Source organism: Rana temporaria, chromosome 12 (assembly GCF_905171775.1).
Source record: "Rana temporaria chromosome 12, aRanTem1.1, whole genome shotgun sequence".
NCBI classification, from domain to species: domain Eukaryota; kingdom Metazoa; phylum Chordata; class Amphibia; order Anura; family Ranidae; genus Rana; species Rana temporaria.
The window spans coordinates 58024542-58048407 of NC_053500.1; the positions used below are offsets into that span (position 1 = coordinate 58024542).

The following is a 23866-nucleotide window of genomic DNA, read 5'->3' on the forward strand; positions in this document are numbered from 1 at the left end:
TACCCCTGAACCCTCTTTTACGGGGAGACAAAAAAAAGTCCTAAGCCAAAAGCAGAGGAACTTAACCCTGGTGCATCAACAGCTGAACTTAGTCTAGCAAAATAGTGCCTGCTAATCTGCACAGCTAGATGCTGAGTAGGCGTCTTAGATGAATCTGTATCCAATCCACACGAGGTGCTTACGCCAGGCTACTGTGTCCCCCTGGCTTTACAGAGCTCTGACGTCTGGGCCTTTTGAAGGGGCCACCCTACGTCTGCACCATGAGCCGGCGAGCACGTGCGCCAGCGGAAACCATATCGTTCCCCCGCCTACAAAGCGCGCCCCCCCCCCGCGCACGCACGCGTAGGGAAATGGTGGAGGCGGGGGGAGAGAGATCCCCCAAGGAGCTGGACCCGGACTACAAGGGACCCCTCATCATGGCAGAGCCTGAAGCGGAGGAAGTAAGCCACACCATAGATCAGCTAACCTTGAGCTTCCGTTCCTGGAAAGCATGGTAAGCGAAACACCAGGCATGTCTTTTTACTGCCCTTAGTGGTGGAAAACAGATAAGACATGCAGCTACTCATGACAATCCTTTTGCATAGGACTTAGCTGTACCAGCCCCCTCAAGGGGAGATCTATGGGTACTACAGCCATCCTGTCTCAACAGACATAGTGGTTTCTTTGCCCAGGCACACATGCATTATAGGCAAGACCCAATAGCCCCTTCAGCAGAGGACTAGGAAAAGCTAGGGGAGGTATATGGGTGCCAGAGCCATCCTGTCTCAAAAGACATAGTGGTTAAGTTGCCCATGCATAGAAGCATAAAAATAGGCGAGACCCATAGTCCCCAATAGAAGACCTACTGTCGAACCAAGTTCCGTAGGTACCTCCTCTTACCTTTCCACGCTGCAGGGTGTTGCCAAGCAAGAGATCCAATCTTCACCCTTCACCGTGGGTATTGTCTCAGACCTTCAGGGCCCGGGGTCCATGGTCAGGAACACCACTCCCCTGGACCTATAAAGCACCCTGGCAGCAGAAAACATTTGGTCCTTGGTAAGGCACAAAGTACTGGAACCCAGGGTCCAGGCCTCTGAAGAGAGGCATTATAGGCAAAACCTCGTTCTTCGTATCGAGGCCCGGGTACCGTCCACTTTGGCTATGAAGCACCTTGGACGGATCCGGATTCTATGGAGGCTTTTTAAATCCAGCATGGATCCCTCCAGTTCACTCGTTACCAACACCTTAGACACTGGTGAAAAAACTGAGGTGCTCTCAGTATGGGAGGGGTTATATAGGGAGGAAACTTCCTGTTCTAATTGATTACACCAGTGTCCAGCACCTGAAGGTGGAACATATAACCCACTTAGTAAGTACTAGACTACTGTGTCCCGTGATGTACGATAAAGAAAATACAAATCAGAAAGTTGATGGACAACAGGATCCAGAAAACCTTCACCGGTGATGATAAAATCAAAGTAGGTGACAGGGGGAGGCCCTCCAGTCTTATTTCTACGCTCACCTTAAAGCATGGACCCCTGAGCTAACCAGTAGTCATGCAAGCAGATCCCACAATTGCACCCTCTGTTTTTACACACACAGTGTAAGCCCAGACTCCTCAACTACTGCTGAATGAGGAAGAAATATTTCTGACATGAGCTGCACTTTGTAAAGAGTATAAAAAGGGAAAGACAGCAGATATACAAGTAAAACGTATGTAGGGAGATTTGTTTAATCTCTGTATATCATCTGAGGTTGTTCACTTCACTGGGTATAGGAGAGGGTTTACAACCACTTTAAGGATATATAAACCGAATAACCAAATGTAATATATTGAACTTTACCAGTCCTATGTGGTGCGGTGCTGTGCTGCAGTAGGTATGCCAAGTATATTTTCTGCAAAGTACACAACATTTCCTGTTTAACCTGGAAGAATCTTGTGTCCATGCAACTTCCTGAGCACGGAACTGAAATCTCAAGCAATGTTATCTACCTTTCTTCTGTGAAGGGGAGGTGACAAGGGTGACAGTGCTGCTCAATATCAAAACCAGGCAATACATATTGTATATCGTATCCTGTAGACCAGGCATGTCCAAAGTCCGGCCCATGTTCTATTTTAATACGGCCCCTCTGATAATTTGGATATATGCCTTTTGTTGTCCCCACCGCTCAGGACCAAGGATGAGCTCTGGCATGTTCACAACTCCACGTGCCCGCCAGGAACCTGAAAGCATGCAGCTCTAATCACAGACACTGAGACATTGCCTGGTCCGCAGCTGCAGATTGGGAAATGACTCAGTGCCTGTGATTAGCGATGCGTGCTGTCAGCTTCCCGGTGGGCACATGGAGTTGTGAACACGCCCAAGCTCATCCTTAGTCCTGAGTGGCGCTCAGAGATTTGTTGGGGGCCACAAAAGAGATATATATATATATATATATATATATCTCCAAATAGCACACCCAAGCTCATCCTTAGATGACTCTTCACCACACACAGCAGTGTGCCTACAAGTTTTTTTTTTTTCAGTTGGTCTAAATCCGTTATAAATATATTTGGACACGTAGGGCCAGATTCACGTAGATCGGCGCATCTTTATGCTGGCGTAGCACATCTCTAATGCGCTACGCCGACGTAACTTCGAGAGGCAAGCAGCGTATTCTCATAGCAAATGCTCCCAGCGATGCGGCGGCGTAACTTAAATTCATAGGCGTAAGTGGGCGTTATCCATTTAAATGAAGAGTGACCCCATGCAAATGAAGGGCCGAACGAACGATGCATGCGCCGTGACGTGATCGCATGTCCCGCGTCCCTCTGCGCATGCTCACAACTACGCCCGGCGTATCCCCTGAGATAAGCCGGCCCACCGTTTACGCCCAGGGAATAAATACGCCCAGACATGCGCCCGTCGAGTGCAAAAGTACACCAGCAGCTTTGGTTGGTTTGGTGTTGTTACTTCTGCTTGCATATTTCAGAGCCATGTCTGCACCAGTGCCTAGGCCTATGGACAAGAGAAAGAAAAACTTCACAGCAGAGGAGAAGGCTCTTATTATTGATGCCATGTCAAGGCACGACAAGTACCTCCATGGTTCTGAGAGTGGCACGACCAGCATGGTCCATAAGGATGAGATATTGGCTGAGATTGCAACACAGGTCAATGCCCTTGGCCATGAGGATCGGTCCCCAAAGGACATAGGCAAAAAAATAAACGACCTGCGGCGTCTCGTGAAAGAGAAGGTGGCCAAGATGGGGAGGCACTGCAGGGGCACTGGAGGTGGGCCAGCCCTGAATATCACGCTGACTCCTGATGAGCAGGACATTGCCAGGTGTCTGGAGAGGGAGCAGGTGGAGGGCCTGGAGGGCTTTGATTCTGTTGATCAGCCCTTGAGGACAGGTAAGTGTGTTTTATCTCTTATCGGGTGTGTAGCATGTGAGAGGGTGTAAGGGAATATGTGACAAGTGTATGGGTCCACCAACATGTGAATGTTTTGTGTCATCCACAGATGTGCTGGAGGGAGCTGGGCCATCCTCGGCTGCTGGGCGACCCACGCCATCCCATGAGGACAGTGTCCACACCTCTCCTTTAGAGGAAGTAGAGGAGGCGCACGGTCCTCTGGAGGAAGGAATATACCTTGGGGACGAGACCACCATCCCAGGACCCTCCCATATCCCCCCAAGGGCATCCATCATCAGGGGAAGCCCCTCCTCCTCCTCCATCAGGGAAGTACCCTCAAGGGCATCCCCATACAGACAGCCCCAAGCCTCTCCTGCCCCCAGGAAGGCTACGAGGAAGACGAGGGGTGATCCAGAGGCCTTAGAAGCGACTTTGTCGAGGGACCAGGTCAGGCAGACCCACCATGTTGGTTCTGTAGAATGTGACATGCGCCGTGTGGCAGAAAGCCTGGCATTCTTGGGCCAGACCCAGGCTGCCTGCACACTGGCAGTCCAGCAGGCCCTTACCCAGCAGGCTGCTCAGACTACCGCCATCACGGAAAGCGTGCAGGATGTCAGTGCAAACAGCACAGCGATAGTGACCTGCCTGGGGGAGCTGGAGGCCACAACTTCAGGCCTTGTGGCAGAGGTCAGGAGCCTGGCAGTGGCCATACAGGCCAATACAGCTGCCACTGAGGCGGTGGGGAATCAGACTAATGCGGTCCTCACACGCATAGCCCTGGCATTGGAGGGCAGCCAGCCAGCCAGGGATAGACCGGGGATGATCCTCCTCCCGATGCCCCACCCCCCCACCTGCGGCTCCCCCCCAGGCAACAGAGGATCAGGAGCCTTGGCACTAGGCGTAGCCCACGTCAGGGCAAATGAGTGCCAGTTATATGATTTGCTTATTATACTCAGGTTATGAGTTTTATTATTTTATTATTATACTCAGGTTATGAGTATTATTATTTTATTATTATACTCAGGTTATGTGTATTATTATTTTGTAGTGTATGCACACGATCAGTAGTGCAGGCTACAGTGTGACTGGTGTGTGAATGTGGGGGGATGACACTCCTGACAGTAAGGGGTGTCACTCTCAGTCGTTGGGGAGAATTTATCCCCACGGCCGTGTGAATGTGGTATGAATGGTCAGCAACATAATTGGAGCCTTGTCGTGGCGTTGCTGCTCCCAAGTCCTGCTTGTTGGACTTGGGCTAATCCAATGTGATGTGGATGTGGGGTGTGTGCTAGGGACCACAGTGGTGTGCATGCGTGCATTCTCCTTGTGCCATGATGAATGTGTGTGTTTAACGTGCAAAGATGCCTACTATGAGGCATCTCCTGACTGCTCTTCCCTCAGCAGACTGGGTGCCCTCGGTTAGGGGGGATTGCGTGGGTCAGGTCATCACATATGTCAATCTCCAGGCCCTTTCTCATGGCGTAGTTGTGTAGAATGCAACATGCCCCGATGATCTGGCACACAAAGTTTGGGGAATACAACAGGGTCCCCCCAGACTTATCCAGGCATCGGAAACAAGACTTCAGGAGGCCAAATGTGCGCTCCACCACTGCACGGGTATGTGCGTGTGCTTCATTGTATCTTATCTCTCCTGTGGTTTGGGGATTCCGGAATGGAGTCATGAGATGGGGTCCAAGTGCATATGCAGAGTCACCTGGAAGGGAAAAGACAGGAGGATGTTAGTCATGCATGTGCCCCTCATGATGTCTGCATCATGGGGTCGGACAGTCATGCCTGACACCCATGTCACTCACCAACCAGCCAGCTGTTCCCATACACGTTCTGTTCAAGTTCCGTTGGGATGGTGCTTTGACAGTATATGTAGCTGTCGTGGCTGGCCCCAGGGTGTTTGGCACGGACGTGCCATATGAGGCATTGGGCATCGGCTATCACCTGTACGTTGATGGAATGCCAGTGCTTCCGATTGCGGTATATGTGCTCTGTGTCACGGGGGGGCTGGAGTGCCACATGTGTGCAATCAATGGCCCCCACAATGCGTGGGAATCTGGCAATTCTGTAGAAATCCGCCATTGCCTTCTGCCGCAGATGCTCCTGGGTGGGTCTGATGATGTGGTGGGACATGCGTCTGAGGATTGCGGGGACAACCTGGTGCACACATCTGCTCATGCTGGATTGTGACAAACCAGCCACGACTCCACTTGTACGCTGAAAAGATCCAGTTGCAAGGAAATGCAGTGTTGCCAGTACCTTGACCAGTGGCTGCACTGCATGTGGTGTGTCTGGCTGGTGATGTCATCCTGCAGGGTTGTGGCCAATTCCAGGATGGCATCAATGTTGAATCTGAAGATGCGATACACCTCCGAATCCCCCATGCCAAAGATGTTCATGCGCGTGCGGCATATCCTCTCCCGTGCCCTCCTACGTGCCCGTAGACGCAGTAGTGCTATGACCACAGCTGCCCCTGGCATGTTGGCACACAGATGTGTTGTCCTGCAAGTGTAGTTGCTCAGCTCGTCCGTAACGCTGCTGCTGTAGCTGCTCTCCAGCTGACCTGTGCAGGTCTGTTGCAAAGTTACCCCTGCTTTTATGAGGGGTAACTTTAGGCCGGGCGCACAGCTTACACGCACCGCGCGTAGTCTGCGCCGGCCAAAGGTATGTTTGAGAATCGGCATATCTCCCTCATTTGCATATTTGAATAGGAAATCAATGGGAGCGACAGATGCGCCCAACCTAAATACGCGCCCAAGTTACGCCGGCGTAGGAAAGTTACGTCGGTCGGATGAAGCCTATTTTCTGGTGTATCTGCTTCTGTGGGTACGGCGCAAAGATATGTTGGCACACATTTAGACTTACGCGGCGTATCTCGAGATACTTCAGCGTAAGTCTTTGTGAATCTGGCCCAACATGTATACTTGGTGTTATGTTGCTGTTCATGTTTTATTTTTTTTTATAAAATTTGACAGACAACCTTTATTACCAATAATATGTAATGTACCTTACAATGTTCCTGACATATATTTCAGCTTCCTGGATTTTTTTTTTTCATCTGGCCTTCAGATATGAAAGACAGAGTTGATTTAACACATGTTTAGATTTGTCATCCATGTGTGGAAATGAAAAGTATGCTGTTTGCAATAAAATAATTTGCATTTAATTTTAATGGTTCAAAGAACGTCAGGCAAAATGGTCGACCCTCACACATGTTCATTTCATCAAATCTGGCCCTCTTTGAAAAAAGTTTGGACACCCCTGCTATAGACACAAACTGTGCATCCACGCAAAATATAAAAACACTCATAGAACGCACATGTTATATTAAAAACAAAAAGCAACATGGCTCAATATCCAAATAACCATTCCACAAAATGTTAGATATCAGCCAGTGAAAACTCTACTCCTCCATAGATACAGTGCATTGAGTGAGTGCTGTCACCTTAAAACACAATCCCTGAAATTTGAAAGTGTCGCTCAGGAGTAGGGATGAGCCGAACAGCCCCCCCCCCCCCCCCGTTCGGTTAGCACCAGAACCTTCGAACGGACCGAACGTTCGCGCGAACATTTAAAACCCCATTAACGTCAATGGGACTTGAACATTCGAATTCAAAAGTGCTCATTTAAAGCCTAATATGCAAGTTATTGTCGGAAAACGGGTTTGAGAACCCGGGTCTTGCCCCAGGGAACATGTATCAATGGAAAAAAAGTTTTAAAAACAATAGTTTTTTCTGGAGCAGTGATTTTAATGATGCTTAAAGTGAAAAAAAGGAAATAAAAATTCCTTTAAATATCGTACCTGCTGGGTGTCTATAGTATGCCTGTGAGGTGGCATGTGTTTAGAACTGTCCCTGCACAAAATGAGATTACTATAAGAAAAAAGTAATTTAAGACTGCTTGCGGCTTTAATGTAATGTCTGGTCCCTGCAATATGGATGAAAATCATTGAGAAAAATAGCATGGGTTTCTCCCCACTCCCCCCAGGTCATTACAAGCCCCTTTGGCCCTATATACTTTGAACAGCATTATACAGGCGGTGCAAACAAGACAGAGACTGTAGGTTTGTTGTTAAGTAGAATCTGTTTGCAATTTTGAACTGGTACTTTTTTAAAGTGTAGCTCCAGCCATAAAATCTATTTTTAAGCTTTTCTGAAAACATAGAGAAGGGTTATCACCCCTGTAAACATTTGTTTTACTGTCTGTGTGCATATGTTCAGAAGATTGCAATTCACTTTCTGTCCCAATGACAAATGATGTTTTGAAAATGTTTTTTTTTTTTTTGTGAAACAAGGATTGGTAATAAAGCATCAGTGGACAGAAGACACCTTTTACAGAAGAGAATATCCCTTCCTAGGGGTAGATTTCCTCTCAGTTCCTGTTGTCTCCTTCCGTTTGCAAGTAGGAGTCGTTTGTAAGTTGGATGTTTGAAAGTAGGGGCCTGCCGTATATACTCTGCATAAATTTGGGCCCTAGGTGTTGGTGTTGCCACAACACTGTAAGCCCTCACAGTTAGTCTTGGTGGGCGCTGGAACGCCCTGCTGTGTGAACTATTATATCAAGAATTGTCATTAAATGCCATTGTTGAACAGTGGTAGAAAAATTGGGCCTTTGGTGCTGGCGCTGGTGCCACAACTCTGTAAGCCCACACAGTTACTCCTGGTGGGCACAGGAATGGGCCCTGCTGTGAAATATTAGATCAAGAATTGTAATTACATGCCCCTGTTGAACAGGGGCTGAAAAATTGGGCCTTTGTTGGTGGTGGTGCTGGTGCCACAACACTGCAACCCCTCACAGATACTCTAGTTGGAGCACAGGAAAGAGCCCGCTGCAAAGTATTGCATCAAAAATTGTAATTACATGCCCCTGTTAAACAGGGGCAGAAAAATTGGGCCTTAGGCACTGGTGCTGGTGACACAGACTTTCCTGGCCTGCTTCAGGACATCCTGTAAGCCCAGGTACCTGCCCAAGAACCGCTGCACCACCAAATTAAGGACATGAGCAAAACAAGGCACATGGGTCAGTTGTCCCTGTCGCAGGCCGGAGAGGAGGTTGGTGCCATTGTCGCAAACCACCATTCCTGGCTTAAGCTGGCGTGGTGTCAACCACCTCTGAGCCTGCCCCTGCAGAGCTGACAGAACCTCTGCCTCAGTGTGGCTTCTGTCCCCCAAGCACACCAGGTCAAGCACCGCATGGCATCTCTTTGCCTTTGTACCTGCGAACCTCCTTGAACGCCTATGGAGCACCGCTGGTTCCGAAAACACATCAGCACAGGAAGAGGCCACAGAGGAAGAAGGGGAGGGGGTGGAGGAGAGAGGTTTGTCACAACCATTAGTAGCATTTTGGAGGCGCGGTGGCAGAACAATCTCCAACACTATTGTACATTGTCCTGCGTCCTTCCCAGCTGCCAGCAGAGTCACCCAATGCGCCGTGAAAGATAGGTAACGTCCCTGTCAATGCCTGCTGGACCATGAGTCAGCGGTAATATGCACCTTACCACTGACTGCCCTGTCCAGCAAAGCATGGACAGTGCCTTTCACATGGTGGTAGAGAGCCGGAATCGCCTTCCATGAGAGAAAGTGGCGTTTGGGAACTTGCCACTGAAGTACTGCACATTCCACAAACTCACGGAAGGGGGCAGAATATACCAACTGAAAAGGCAGCAGTTGAAGTGCTAGGAATTTAGCTAAGCTAGCATTCAACCACTGGGCATGTGGATGGCTGGGAGAAAACTTATTTTGGAGCTTCAGCAGCTGGGGCAGGGAAATTTGCCTGGTACAATCTGCCATCGGTGTACCGATAGTAGATTGCCCGCATGTACTAGGCTGTGACGCACCTAATTCTACACCTTCAGTCCTATCAGTGCAGGCTTCAGAGAGGACTGAGGATATAGTGAGGTTGTAGATCCCAGCTGATGAGGGACAAGGGGAGGTCCGTTTTGTTCTTTGGTGTGGGTCTTTGAGGTACACTTGCCAACGAACTGCATGGCAGGTCGACATATGTCTGGTCAAGCATGTGGCGCCCAAGCGGGTGATGTTTTGGCCAAGCGAGATACGCTTGAGACATATGTTGCAAATAGCAGCGGTGCGATCTGATGCACTCGTCTCAAAAAAGGCCCACACCAAAGAACTTTTGGAATAATGCTGAGAGACAGCAGCGCCCTGCACATGCGTAGCTCTGCGTTGTGATGCAGTCGGTGTGCTGCCCTTAAGCTGGCCCCTGGAGGGCATCCTGCCTCGTTGGAGATGTGCCTGTGCCTCCTCCTCTTCTCTCCTATGAGGCACCCATGTAGAGTCAGTGACCTCATCATCCCCTCCCTCCTCATCACTGTCGAAAACCTGGCAGTATGCTGCAGCTGGGGGAACATGACGGCCAGATTGCTGTCCTTCTTGGGCACCCCCTCTCTCTGGGCTCACGTTACTGCCTTCCTCTAGCTGTGTACCATCATCGGAGCCTTCAAAACGCTGCGCATCCTCATGCATCATGTACCCAACACTGTGGTCAAACAGTTCAGGGGACTCCTAAGGAGGACATGGTGGGGCTAGGGAAGGAGTGACTGATGCCATTGAGCAGAGGGAAGAGGACGCCTTGGCAGCTGCTTTGCCAGACAAAGTACCCTGAGCCTGGGTGAGAGAGGATGAGGAGGATGAGGACGGCTTGGTCATCCACTCTACCAAGTCTTCGGCATGTTGCGTCTCAACACAGCCAGCGGCCGAAAAGAAGGATGAGCGTGTCCAACGGCCACGTGCTGATGAGGATGCACCGTTTCCACGACCAGCACTGTTGCCTCTAAACGCAGAGCCTGCTTGCCCTCGTGACTCTCTGCCTCTCCTTGTTGTCCTTCCAGACATACTAATGGCCTGCAGAGGACAAAGGCAGTACACACACCTCGTAGATTTAGGTGCAAACTGAAGAGGACAAAGGCAGTACACAATACGTAGCTTTAGGTGCAAACTGTAGAGGACAAAGGCAGTACACACCAAGTAGCTTTAGGTGCAAACTGCAGAGGACACGGGCAGTACACACTACGTAGCTTTTAGGTGCAATCTGCGGAGGACATGGGCAGTACACACCAAGTGGCTTTAGGGGCAAACTGCAGAGGACAAAGGCAGTACACACCACGTAGCTTTATGATGCACACTGCAGAGGACAAAGGCACTACACACTACGTAGCTTTAGGTGCAAACTGCAGAGGACATGGGCAGTACACCACGTAGCTTTAGGTGCAAACTGTAGAGGACACGGGCAGTACACACTACGTAGCTTTAGGTGCAAACTACAAAAGGCAGTACACACACCACGTAGCTTTATGGTGCACACTGCAAAGGACACAGGCAGTACACACTACGTAGCTTTAGGTGCAAACTGCAGAGGACACGGGCAGTACACACCAAGTAGCTTTAGGTGCAAACTGCAGAGAACAAAGACAGTACACACACTACGTAGCTTTAGGTGCAAACTGCAGAGGACACGGGCAGTACACACCAAGTAGCTTTAGGTGCAAACTGCAGAGGACAAAGGCAGTACACACACCACGTAGCTTTATGGTGCACACTGCAGAGGAAACAGGCAGTACACACTATGTAGATTTAGGTGCAAACTGCAGAGGACACAGGCAGTACACACCAAGTAGCTTTAGGTGCAAACTGCAGAGGACAAAGGCAGTACACACACTATGTAGCTTTAGGTGCAAACTGCAGAGGACACGGGCAGTACACACCACGTAGCTTTAGGTGCAAACTGCAGAGGACAAAGGCAGTACACACCACGTAGCTTTATGGTGCACACTGCAGAGGACACAGGCAGTACACACTACGCAGCTTTAGGTGCAAACTGCAGAGGACACGGGCAGTACACACCAAGTAGCTTTAGGTGCAAACTACAGAGGACAAAGGCAGTACACACACCACGTAGCTTTATGGTGCACACTGCAGAGGACACAGGCAATACACCACGTGAGAATACTGCAGCTAGCACAATCACCTGCCTGCCAGTAAATTAGGAAGAGCTGATCTAGCTAAACTATACAGTGTATAAATATATGTACAACACCTGGGATGCATATATATCCTCCACACACTGTAACTTTAACTGACTAGCCTGCCTGCTCTATCTACCTAGAAAAAAATGACACTCTCCCTCTCTCTCTCTAACCACCGCCACAACACACTACACAAGGCCGACCTGCAGGCGGCCTTTTATAGTGTGGGGCGTGTACCAAACCCCCTGAGCCATAATTGGCCAAAGCCACCCTGGCTTTGGCCAATTATGGCTCTCCGTTTTTTGCATGCTGTGATTGGCCAAGCATGCGGGTCATAGTGCATGCTTGGCCAATTATCAACCAGCAAAGCACTGCGATGCCGCAGTGAATTATGGGCCGTGACGCGCCACTCGAGTTTGGCGCGAACGGCCCGTAACGTTTATATTTCGACGAACTGGCGAACATACGATGTTCGAGTCGAACGTGAGTTCGACTTGAACACGAAGCTCATCCTTACTCAGGAGTTCTAAAAGTGGTGCAGAATCCACCAAATTCATTGGCCTTACTAGAAGTTGTATTTGGCTCATGCTGCACTACTTTCAGAAGGCACGTGAGACACTTTTGCAAAATCAGTCTGCGCCAGTTTCTCTCTCTGTACACCAAAAGCAATAATTCTAGCCATAGACCTCCTTTGTAACTCAAAAAATGTAGCCACTAAAAAAAATCTAAGTGTCATCTATGGGGATTTTTAAGTACTGAAGTTTGACACCATTCCACGAGCGTGTACAATTTTAAAGCGTGACATGTTAGGTATCCATTTACTCGGCACAACTTAAAGGGTCACTAAAGGAAAAAATATTTTTAGCTGAAATGACTGTTTACAGGGTATAGTGACATAATAGTTAACTGATTCCTTTTAAAAATGATTAAAAATAGATAAAAACCAATCATATAATGTGCCTGCAGTTTAGTTTTGTTTTTGCTGTTGTTTCCTGGTTCTCTGATGTACAGAGAGCCAATAGAGGGCAGTGAGCCAATAGAGGGCAGTGATACTTTGTCTAAAACTTCTCAGCACCAATCCAGTTTCGTTTTACACACAGTAATCACAGCTCCTTGATTAGTCACCACAGTGAGAAATCTCCCAGTACTGTGGTGATCAGGAAACAGACAACCAGGAAGTGTCCAGAACAGAGAGGATATACAGCAACATCAAAGCAAAAACGAACAATGAGGACATGAAACCAGGACTGCAGTAAGGTAAAGAAAGCTATTTAGCTAAAAAAAAAAATCCTTTAGTGACCCTTTAATCTTTCACATTATGCAAAAAAAATTGGTATAACATTACTGTTTTTTTTAAAGCATGAAAAATTGCTGCGCAAATACCATGCGAGATAAAAAGTTGCAATGACCAGTATTGTATTCTCTAGGGTCTTTGCTAAAAAAAACATATATACTGTTTGGGGGTTCTATGTAATTTTCTAGCAAAAAAATATGATTTTTACATGTAGGAGTGAAGTGTCAGAATTTTCATTTTTATAAACACAAAAATGAGTGGAACTCCGCTTTAGGTGAACAAGCTGAAGAGATTGTGTATATATATATATATATATATATATATATATATATACACACACACACACACACACACATACAAAATAAAAAAGCTTATAAAGCTTATTGGTTGCCATTCTTACCTACTGTTTGATTCAATTCAGTTTTCCCATCATATTGTTTATGCAGGTTTGTAGACAAAATTCCTTTTGTCAAAAAAATTACCTTGGTGTCGTTCCTGTAGGTGAAATCTTCAGTAGCCACCTGATTAACCAGCACTTTATTTGGAGGATTCATAATCCCATAAATTTGCACCGATTGCAACTTTAGGCCATCTGCTTGGCTGTTCAGTTGTATCACTTCACTTAGAAGGGCATTCTGTGGTAAGAAACAAACAGAAAACTGAGGCATGGAGAAGACAACAAAAAAATGTATGTTAACCCAAATACTAAAGTTGTGTAAATAGCTCCCCTTTTGCCTACTGAACAAAGTTGTGCAAGGATTTTTTATATTGGTGAGTGTAACTGTTTCAGGTACCTGTGCTGTCCATTTTCGCTTTCTTTTTTATGCCTTTTAATAGGGTGACCACTAAGGATGAGCTCCGGCGTGTTCGCACAGTATACATGCAGAGCCCGCAAGGAAGTCTGCACGGCGATGTGCTCATCACAGGCAGGGAGACATTTCCCGATCTCTGCAGCCGAGCATGGGGAAATGTCTCCCTGCCTGTGATTAGCGCAGCGCCGTGCAGACTTCCTGGCGGGCTCTGCATGTGTACTGTGCGAACACGCTGGAGCTCATCCTTAGTGACCACTAGCTCCCAATTCTGGAGGACATTAGTTTCCCTCTGCTTTTATTCAGTCCACTGCATTTGATACTCCTACCGGTTGATTGACAGCTTCTTTGAGCATTTAGTGGATAAAAGGAAGGTATTTCCTATCAATGTAACTGCTCTTTTGCTAGATAAGTTGTCCAGTTACTGTTCATTGAAAAATAACAGCTCTACTGACAGGATCAACAGGTGAAAAACAAAACGGTCAGAAAAGGTGCATTTTCTGCGATGTTGAGGTGTGCTGTCATTTTGCTTAACGCAGCACACAAAAATGTGCAGAAGAAATGCAATGCACTTAATGGTAAAATGTAAACCTTGGTCAATACCCAAGTGTTTTTACTGTGCAAAAAAAATATAATTACATCTCAAAATTTTTAAATAATAAAAGGGACTAGTAGGAACTTTCTAGGATAAAAATAATATGGTACAATGCGTTTTACTATGGATCATAGGTTTTGTGACATATGATTGGTAGAGTGGTACCTGTGTGCATCCTTGAAAATCTTTGCCCACACTTCTCTCTCATCACTGTAATTAAATTAGCCTTTTAAACAGGCTGGAACTTTTCTCCAACTGTGGTAAATACCACTGTGTTGTGTGGAGAAAAGATAAAACATGAGAGTGCAGGCCTCTTGCTGGACAACTTAACCTGTTACCATTAGTAGTAAAATAACTAATCTACTGGCAGAATCAACAGGTGGGTAGACTGAAAAAAATACTGCTGGGTAAATGCTATTGACAGTCAGCATGATTCTTGAAATTCATAAACATTTAAATCTATGCAGCTTTAATATAAACTAAAATGTGCCTCCTGGAGAACAGATTATAAATGGCTTTGCATAAAATGAACGATTATGTCTTAAGTGGCATGCACCACATGTACTGAGCAGATAAACCTGTTTTAGGTCCATCTGCACCACAGATTTCAGTCTCTGTGACTAATCAAGAAAGATTGCAGAAGTTTTTAGCATAGAAAACTGCTGCAAACCCCCACCTGGTTAGGCTTGGCGTACGGGATGTGAGTCTTCAGCAGACAGCTCACATTCTTCTCTCTGCTTGTGCATTGATTACATATCACAAGCAAAGTCTGCACAGCCCTCCTCCTCCCTTCCTGATCTCAGTTGAGTGGGGAGGGTGGCAGGGCCGGATTAAGAGCATCAAGGGCCTGGTGTTCAGGATTTTGGTGGGCCTTAAGGGCTGTTCATCACTTAAGGCCCACGTGAGCCCTCTGGTGAAAGGGTGCAGCAGTGTAGGCCCAAAACTACGAAAACCCTAGGCTTCTGTAAGAGCCTTGCATTGGCATGCACAGCATACCCTGAAGTGAGGTTGAAGGGTGAAGGGTGGAACCAAACACTACGGAGGGGGCGTGGCCTGACAAGGCATGTGAGCAGACGTGCTGCACGGAACTCCCGCCAGTGATCCTTGCATCGATCCTTCCCTCGCCACACTTATCGCCCGAAATCGCCACCAAACGGTGCGGACTGGCCCCGGGGTGCATCCGGACCTTGGTACCGCTCGCAGAAACGGCATGATGACCCGTGGAAACCGCGGAGATGCCGCGGTCTCGGCCTCCCAGGACTCCCAAGATGGCGCCTGGATGCTCCAGCCTGCTAAGACACCACGAGGCCAGGAGAAAGACAAGAGACTGGAGCAGGAGGTTAAGTCTGCTAAGCCCCCTAAGCCAAAGAGCAAGCCAGGGACATGTTATACTACACACAGAAGCTTGCAGGCCCCAGTGACTTAACACATGCTGGAAATCAGCAGCGCTCAGCGCACACAGAGCAGCCTGATAATGACACTGCAGGAGGGATGGATGACTGTGAACCGATGGAGTCGGTTCCTGATCCCCTGCTAGCCATGCATGTTACACAGTCGGAGGATAGCCCCCAGCCCACCCTGAGTGAAATACTGTTTGCTGTACATAAGTGCACTGCCTCTGTGAATGATTTGAAGGAACGCTTTGGGGGATTGGAGGAAAAGGTGTCTCTACTCCGCCAAGATATTCAAAAAATCAGGGAGCGGACCACCACCGTAGAGGGGAGAGAGTGATATTGAGGACCAGATGCCCCACATTACCCGTGATGCACGAGGTGCTGCCCAGCAGGCCAGGCAGGCATATAAGACAAGACTGATGAAATTGAAAATCGCCTCAGGCGCAATAACGTCCGCATAATAGGGCTCCCGGAGAAGGGGGAGGGCAGAGATCTTACAGTATATGTGGAAGGGTGGTTACAGGAGGTGTTTGGCAAAGAAGCGTTCTCCCCCCTGTACGCTGTTGAAAGAGCACATGGGGTGCCCCAGCGCCCCTTCCCCCCTGGAAACCCGCCCAGAGCAATGCTAGCAAGACTCCTGAACTACAGAGACAGGGAGGTGGTGCTGCGACTGGCGAGAGAAAAAGGCACGGTGTTACATAATGGCACAAAAGTTTCCTTCTATCCCGATTTCTCGGCGGAAGTGCAACGCCGACGATCCAAATTTTTCCGAGGTCAAGAAACGCCTGCAAAAGCTGCAGCTCCCCTACGCCATGTTGTTTCCTGCCAAACTACACATAACAGCCAGGGATCAGAATCACTTCAAGTCCGCACAGGATGCTGCCAGCTGGCTGGATTACAACGAGCATGATCTACGCAGAAGGGGACACGACGGCAGAGAAGGGTGATAATGTTTTGATTGTCTGCACCGGGCATGGAAGGCGCAAGCTTTCCCACTGTAAAGTTCATTTGGCCAGTTGAGGGCCCGTACCGAATCTACACTTAAGGCGAGTGGAATTCCTATAACATTTCTAGTTTTGCTCCTTGCTTTTGTTTTTGGTTCACAAAGTCCATTTACTATTCACGTTTTTTGTTTCTTTTTTTTCTTCAAAGTCCCTGAGAAGGGGCGAAATGCAGAGATACGCAATGCCTGTATGGGGCCTTGTGTGTAGGCTGGTGTGGTTCCGGAGCTGGTGCACTGTTGGCACGCCCGGAGTCAATCCGCGTCCACTTTCAGGCTCTATGGAAGGCCCCTGTTGGGCCCCTATGGTGCGGTGTGAGCCGTTGACCGCAAGTTACAGCAGTGCTTGTTTCTATTTGTTTTTTGGCGCACCACTGCGCATGCTACACTTCTTCAGTTCTACAACCCTTTTTCTTTTTACATTTCTGATGTTTTACCATTGCACGGATGATGCCCCTGTCACAATAGTGTGTGACCTGAAACTTTTGGTAAGGCCCCTGCTTTGCTCACAAGATGATCGACGGACTTCCTCAGGACTGTCCCATGGACATGTGTGTCCCCCATATCCTTATGGTTTGATGACTATACTTAAGCAATGTCTAATACACCTATAGTGACCTGGAATGTTCGGGGGGTGAATGACCCTCTGAAACGCTCAATGATCACTGCAGGTTTAAAGAAATTCCATCCGGCCATAATTGGCTTGCAAGAGACTCATTTACAGAAGGACACGGTGGGGTTTTTGCAATATGCCTGGGTGGGGAAGGCGTATCACTCCACTTACTCTGCGTTCTCACGCGGAGTGAGTGTACTGATACACAAGGCATTGGCGTACCAGGAGCTAGACTCCTTAATAGATGTGTCTGGCAGATTTGTATTTCTTTATTGTAAACTGTACATGTTAACACTGATTTTAGCCTTTGTCTATGTTACCCCCCCCCCCCCCCCGTTCTCTCGGGAGGTGCTGCAACTGCTGTTGTCATATCTGGCCAACAAGCCGGACATTCCGGTCTTAATAATGGATGACTTTAATTGCTATTTAGACCCCAAACTAGATAGACACCCTCCGGTGTCTCCCCTTAGGGGAGGCCGGGGCACCGCCCTTAGCCGGCTGTTACTTGAGGTGGGTTGGACTGACATGTGGCGAATTCGTAATCCATATAATAGACAATTTTCCTGTTTCTCCAAGACCCATGGGTCTTTGTCCTGAATTGATCTTTGTGTGGGCACCCCGAATCTGGTGGGCAGTGTGTCCAGGGTGGAATATTTTCCACGAGGGGTTTCGGATCACTCCCCGCTGGCCCTCTGGTTGGTCACACGACCCCCCAGTTCAATGCCCAGGGCTCCATGGAAGTTAAATGCTTTTTGGCTTAAATTGTTTACCTCTCAGGACAGGGTCACCTCCCAGATGCAGGATTTTTTCAGATCGCATTCCCGCCACGGTAGCAGCCTTCAGAAGTGGGAGACCTTTAAAGCATTCATTAGAGGGGTGTTCATTCACGAAATACAAATTGTTAAACATAACTCATCAGCCCTTCTAGAACAGGTGGGAGACCAAGTGAAGCAGCTCGAACTAGCATATGTGACTGATCCGTCCGATTCGGCACGGGAGGCATGGATGTCGGCCCAAGACTCCTTGGACCGTCTGAGATCCTCTACTGCGGAACGTAAAAGATTTTTCACTAAATTGGCATTTTTTGAGGAAGGGGAGAAGACGGGCCGCCTACTTGCTAAAATTGCTCGCTCTCAACAGCAGTCACCGGCCATTGGTGCTATTCGCGCATCTACTGGCAGACTTGTTAACTCCCCTGATGATATCATATCCGAGCTAGCTACCTTTTATAAAGACCTGTATGGGTCGAGAGAGGCCTACGCGGATGACGAGTTAGCCGCATATGTGTCCCAAATTGCTTTACCTAGGTTGTCCGCCGGGGCACGCAAGCAACTAGAGGCCCCTATAACTTTGAAAGGAGCTCCAGGTGGCGGCCTGTTCTTTTCCCACTTGTAAGGCCCCGGGGGAGGATGGTTTACCTATGGAAGTATTCACCCAATATGGGGAGCTACTGCTCCCGGAACTATTGAAAGTTTTCAATGCTTCGCTGGAGGAGGGGGTGCTCCCGTTTTCCATGAAAAGGGCCAATGTGATCCTTTTATTGAAACCGGGGAAGGACCCGGTAGACCCGGGATCTTACAGGCCCATCTCGCTGCTTCAGAGCGACGTGAAAATCCTGGCTAAGGTTCTGGCGCTTCGGGTAAATGGGATAGTGGCTTCAATTATTCACCAAGATCAGGCTGGCTTTATGCCGCAAAAGTCCACGGCCACTAATTTGCGTAGGCTATACCTGAACATGCAAGTACAGGCAGATAATGGAGGTCGTAGGGCCCTGCTGTCGCTGGATGCCAATAAGGCATTTGACAGTGTCAGCTGGAGGTACTTATGGGCTGTGCTGGTAAAGTTTGGCTTCGGAGAACGCTTTGTGGCTTGGACCAAGCTATTATACGCGGCCCCGCAGGCGTCAATTAGGATGGCGGATAAAATGTCGCCGGCTTTTGCTTTGGGCAGGGGGACTAGGCAGGGATGTCCGCTATCCCCCCTGCTCTTTGCGATTGCTATAGAGCCTCTGGCGGCCTTGATACGAACGAGCGACTTGATTGCTGGATTCCGGTTTGGAGGCCTTCATGAAAAGGTTATGTTATACGCGGATGACATGCTACTCTTTTTGGAGGACCCTACCCTGTCACTCCCGGGGGTCATGTCTGTCATACAGAGGTTTGGCAACATTTTCCGGCCTGACCATTAATTGGTCCAAATCTGCACTCTTGATGTTAGACGAGGACAGGGAGGTGACCCTCCCGGCCTCCTGCCCCATTCCTATAGTAGATAGCTTTAAGTACCTAGGTGTACAAATCTCACCCAAACTCTCAGATTATTGCAAGCTTAATGTGTACCCCTTGCTATCCCGCTTTAGAGATAAGATTAACACGTGGAACAACCTTAAGATGTCCCTGGCAGGCAGAGCCAATCTAATCAAAATGATTTTGATGCCCCAGTTGCTGTATTTCCTACATAACTCCCCGGTGGTTATCCACTTAAAGGTCTTCAGAGTGGTGAACACCCTCTTCAGAAAGTTGCTATGGAATGGGAGGGCCCCCAGGATAAGGCTGGAGCAGCTCCAGCGCTCTAAAGACAACGGAGGGTTGGCGGTACCCAACCCTTGGCTGTACTACATCGCTGCCCAGCTACAGCATTTGGTAGGCTCCATGGCTCGGGACCCGGTGGGATCGGCAGCACGGCTGATGCTGGTTGCTTCTGGAGCAGAGACCATCCCCCTGGGCCTGGAGGCACAAATGTTCCACAAGTCCAATAAACAGACCCCGACAATGTCACTAACTCAAAAAATTTGGAACAAGGGCCGACAGCTGCAGGGGGTGAGGGGGTTCACTGAACATAGCCCAATATGGAACAACTGCTCATACACCGAGTTGGCTAAACTGCAGCAGGGGCCCAGATGAAAAGCACATGCCATAAGTATGCTATCCCAGATATTTCATAACGGCAGGCTGTTATTGTTTTCTGAACTGCAGGCTCGATTTGGCTTGCTGACCTCTATGTGGCTCTCCTAACTTCAGCTTCGGCATGCCGTGGCCGCACAGGGGGATGCGGGGGAGTGGACACTGTCACCCACTCCAGTATTCCACTTGTTGCGGTCTACCTCTGAAACCAAGGGAATTATTTCCCAATGCTATCAAATGTTATTATCCAAGCACCTGGACGAGTACCCATGCGGGGCTTTTTCTGCTTGGCAGCGGGACCTCGGCCAGGTTACGGGCGACCAGTGGGAGGAGGCCCTTCAATCCTTGACTACTTGTTCCCTAAATGTGGCGCAAAAGGTTTCGCAACTGTACATATTGCTGAGGGTACACTATACGCCGGTGAGGCTGCACAGGATGGGTAGGCGGGCGGACCCGTTGTGCTGCGGTTGCCAGCAGCACGAGGGGGACCTTATACATCTCCTGTGGCGTTGCCCGAAGCTGCACAGATACTGGACTGGGGTGGTGGGGACAATTAATTCTGTTTTCCAAACTAAAGTTCCGGTCGATCCTATGTGCTGCTTATTGGGGGTGCTGGAGGATGTAGTTCCCGAGGAGATGACCAGGGTGGCTGTCTCCAGAACATTGTTCCAGGCTAGGAAATTAATCCTAATGGGGTGGAAGTCTGCCTCTCCACCGTCTCACTCCTCCTGGGTCAATCACGTGGGAATGGCGTTGGTGATGGAAAAACATATTTATCAGCATAGGGGGTGTCCTGGCAGGTTTGAGAGAATATGGGAGTTATGGCTGGACACGCCGGGTTTGAGTCCCAGAGAACTTGTCATGACCAGGATTCTAAGGTGTCTCTAAATGGGTGCTAATCGGATGTCATGAGGGTTTATATGGTGTATTACTGGTAGTAAGGTGGGATGGTATGTATTCTTGTTGGAGGGGGAAGAATGACGACCGAGGGTGAAGTAGGGGACCTATATTTTATGTCTGTTCATGTATGATATACTAATAAAGAAAAATTATTCAGCGCTGGAATGTAAATATAAACTAAAAAATGCAAGCCAGCACTAAGGTAAATTCAAATAAAACACCTCACATTGACATCTAATAATAATAGTGCAGCGCAAAACAAACAATTTTAAACTATACATACAGAAAGTTAAAACATATGATATATGATATATAATTAAAAATTATATAATAAAGTCCATATAAAGTGCTCAAGTGCAAAAAGATGATCCAAATCGGAATATAATAGTGCAAAAATCCAAAGGGTGATATCCAGAAGGAACCTCCACCAAATAGCAGGAATGGCCTCTCACCTTACAACTTCGACCTGCAATAGGTCACAAAGCATAATCAGAGAACCACCTGTTCTCAGAGGACAGCAAGCAATGCAGCAGTAGAACCACGATATCAGTCAGACTCAGGATCAGGACATGGCAATCAGGGCATAAAAAACAAAGGAGAGGAAATCTAGTGCTCTCTGAAGCCAAAATACATTTATTTAAGAATAAAAAACGAATACACTCACTGTATAAGCACTCTCAAACGAGTGCAGCGAAACAGCATAAAACATCCATAAAAGCATGGGTTTCAGTCTAGGTCGGCGATCGCGGTTGACGTCTCATGTGGCCCCTTCCCCTCGTACGACGTTACGTCCCTATGAGCGGGACTTCATCAGCGTGGGGTGAAAAAAGGCAGCATGCAAACGTCCCGCTGTCTAGGTATAAGAAGCCTGTGGCTGCCATGACACACCCACTAGTAATCAAGCCCTCCCATCAATCCTAATTAGACAACAAAAGACTGTCAGCAAAGGAAGGCACAAACTGCACCATGATGGAAAAAAGTGACAGATTCGATCATAATGGGAAAAAGGAAACACATTCGATCGGAATACTATCAAAGGGCAGACTCCTATATACCAAAAGTTATATATGCAATAAGGATAGAAATCCTCAAAGGCAAAAAAGACCCCTTTAAAAAGAAATCTTACATAAAAAATATAAATGACGTCAGCCACGATCGCACACCCAAATTACATAAAATACATCAAAAACACATATGTAAATCCTTATATATTAACCCATTAAGGTCTCGAAAAGGAACACTACGTGTAACAGATACTGGACATAAATGTTATGAATATTAAAAATAAAAATATTAATATTAAAATATATATATATATATATATATATATATATATATAAAATATAATATATTATAATATATACAAAATATAATTAAAAATATTTAAAAATATTTAAAAATATACAGATACATAAGAATACATAAGAAAGGGGGGATTATCTATTGGAAATAAAACAATTAAGGTCAAACTCTACATTTAAACCAGTCGGCGTGAGTCTTATTGGATATATGAGACTAAAGTATCCTCGCCAGCTGGTTTAAATGTAGAGTTTGACCTTAATTGTTTTATTTCCAATAGATAATCCCCCCTTTCTTATGTATTCTTATGTATCTGTATATTTTTAAATATTTTTAAATATTTTTAATTATATTTTGTATATATTATATTTTATATATATATATATATATATATATATATATATATATATATATATATATATATATATATATTTTAATATTAATATTTTTATTTTTAATATTCATAACATTTATGTCCAGTATCTGTTACACGTAGTGTTCCTTTTCGAGACCTTAATGGGTTAATATATAAGGATTTACATATGTGTTTTTGATGTATTTTATGTAATTTGGGTGTGCGATCGTGGCTGACGTCATTTATATTTTTTATGTAAGATTTCTTTTTAAAGGGGTCTTTTTTGCCTTTGAGGATTTCTATCCTTATTGCATATATAACTTTTGGTATATAGGAGTCTGCCCTTTGATAGTATTCCGATCGAATGTGTTTCCTTTTTCCCATTATGATCGAATCTGTCACTTTTTTCCATCATGGTGCAGTTTGTGCCTTCCTTTGCTGACAGTCTTTTGTTGTCTAATTAGGATTGATGGGAGGGCTTGATTACTAGTGGGTGTGTCATGGCAGCCACAGGCTTCTTATACCTAGACAGCGGGACGTTTGCATGCTGCCTTTTTTCACCCCACGCTGATGAAGTCCCGCTCATAGGGACGTAACGTCGTACGAGGGGAAGGGGCCACATGAGACGTCAACCGCGATCGCCGACCTAGACTGAAACCCATGCTTTTATGGATGTTTTATGCTGTTTCGCTGCACTCGTTTGAGAGTGCTTATACAGTGAGTGTATTCGTTTTTTATTCTTAAATAAATGTATTTTGGCTTCAGAGAGCACTAGATTTCCTCTCCTTTGTTTTTTATGCCCTGATTGCCATGTCCTGATCCTGAGTCTGACTGATATCGTGGTTCTACTGCTGCATTGCTTGCTGTCCTCTGAGAACAGGTGGTTCTCTGATTATGCTTTGTGACCTATTGCAGGTCGAAGTTGTAAGGTGAGAGGCCATTCCTGCTATTTGGTGGAGGTTCCTTCTGGATATCACCCTTTGGATTTTTGCACTATTATATTCCGATTTGGATCATCTTTTTGCACTTGAGCACTTTATATGGACTTTATTATATAATTTTTAATTATATATCATATATCATATGTTTTAACTTTCTGTATGTATAGTTTAAAATTGTTTGTTTTGCGCTGCACTATTATTATTACATGTATGATATACACCTGGAAGGAATCATCATTTTTTGTCTGTGCAGTGGTACTGTTTCTCTTTCTGTACTTGTTTATGAAACAATAAACATCTTTCTGATTAAAAAAAACAAAAAACAACACTACGGAAGCCGAATACCAAGCTATAGGACTGCTCCGGCGGTGTCCATTATTAATCCCACTACACAGCCCAAGCGGT

At 46.9% G+C, this 23866-nt stretch overlaps 1 protein-coding gene across 2 annotated transcripts in view; it reads right to left on the bottom strand.

The window, feature by feature from the left end:
* LOC120919155 (lysosomal alpha-glucosidase-like) overlaps window positions 1-23866 on the bottom strand; it is a 273064-nt gene that overhangs the window by 33157 nt on the left and 216041 nt on the right. For both annotated transcript variants that reach the window (XM_040331191.1, XM_040331192.1), the window contains exon 19: window positions 13138-13290. In XM_040331191.1, the coding sequence (XP_040187125.1) occupies window positions 13138-13290 (153 nt within the window). The remainder of the gene's footprint in view (window positions 1-13137; window positions 13291-23866) is intronic.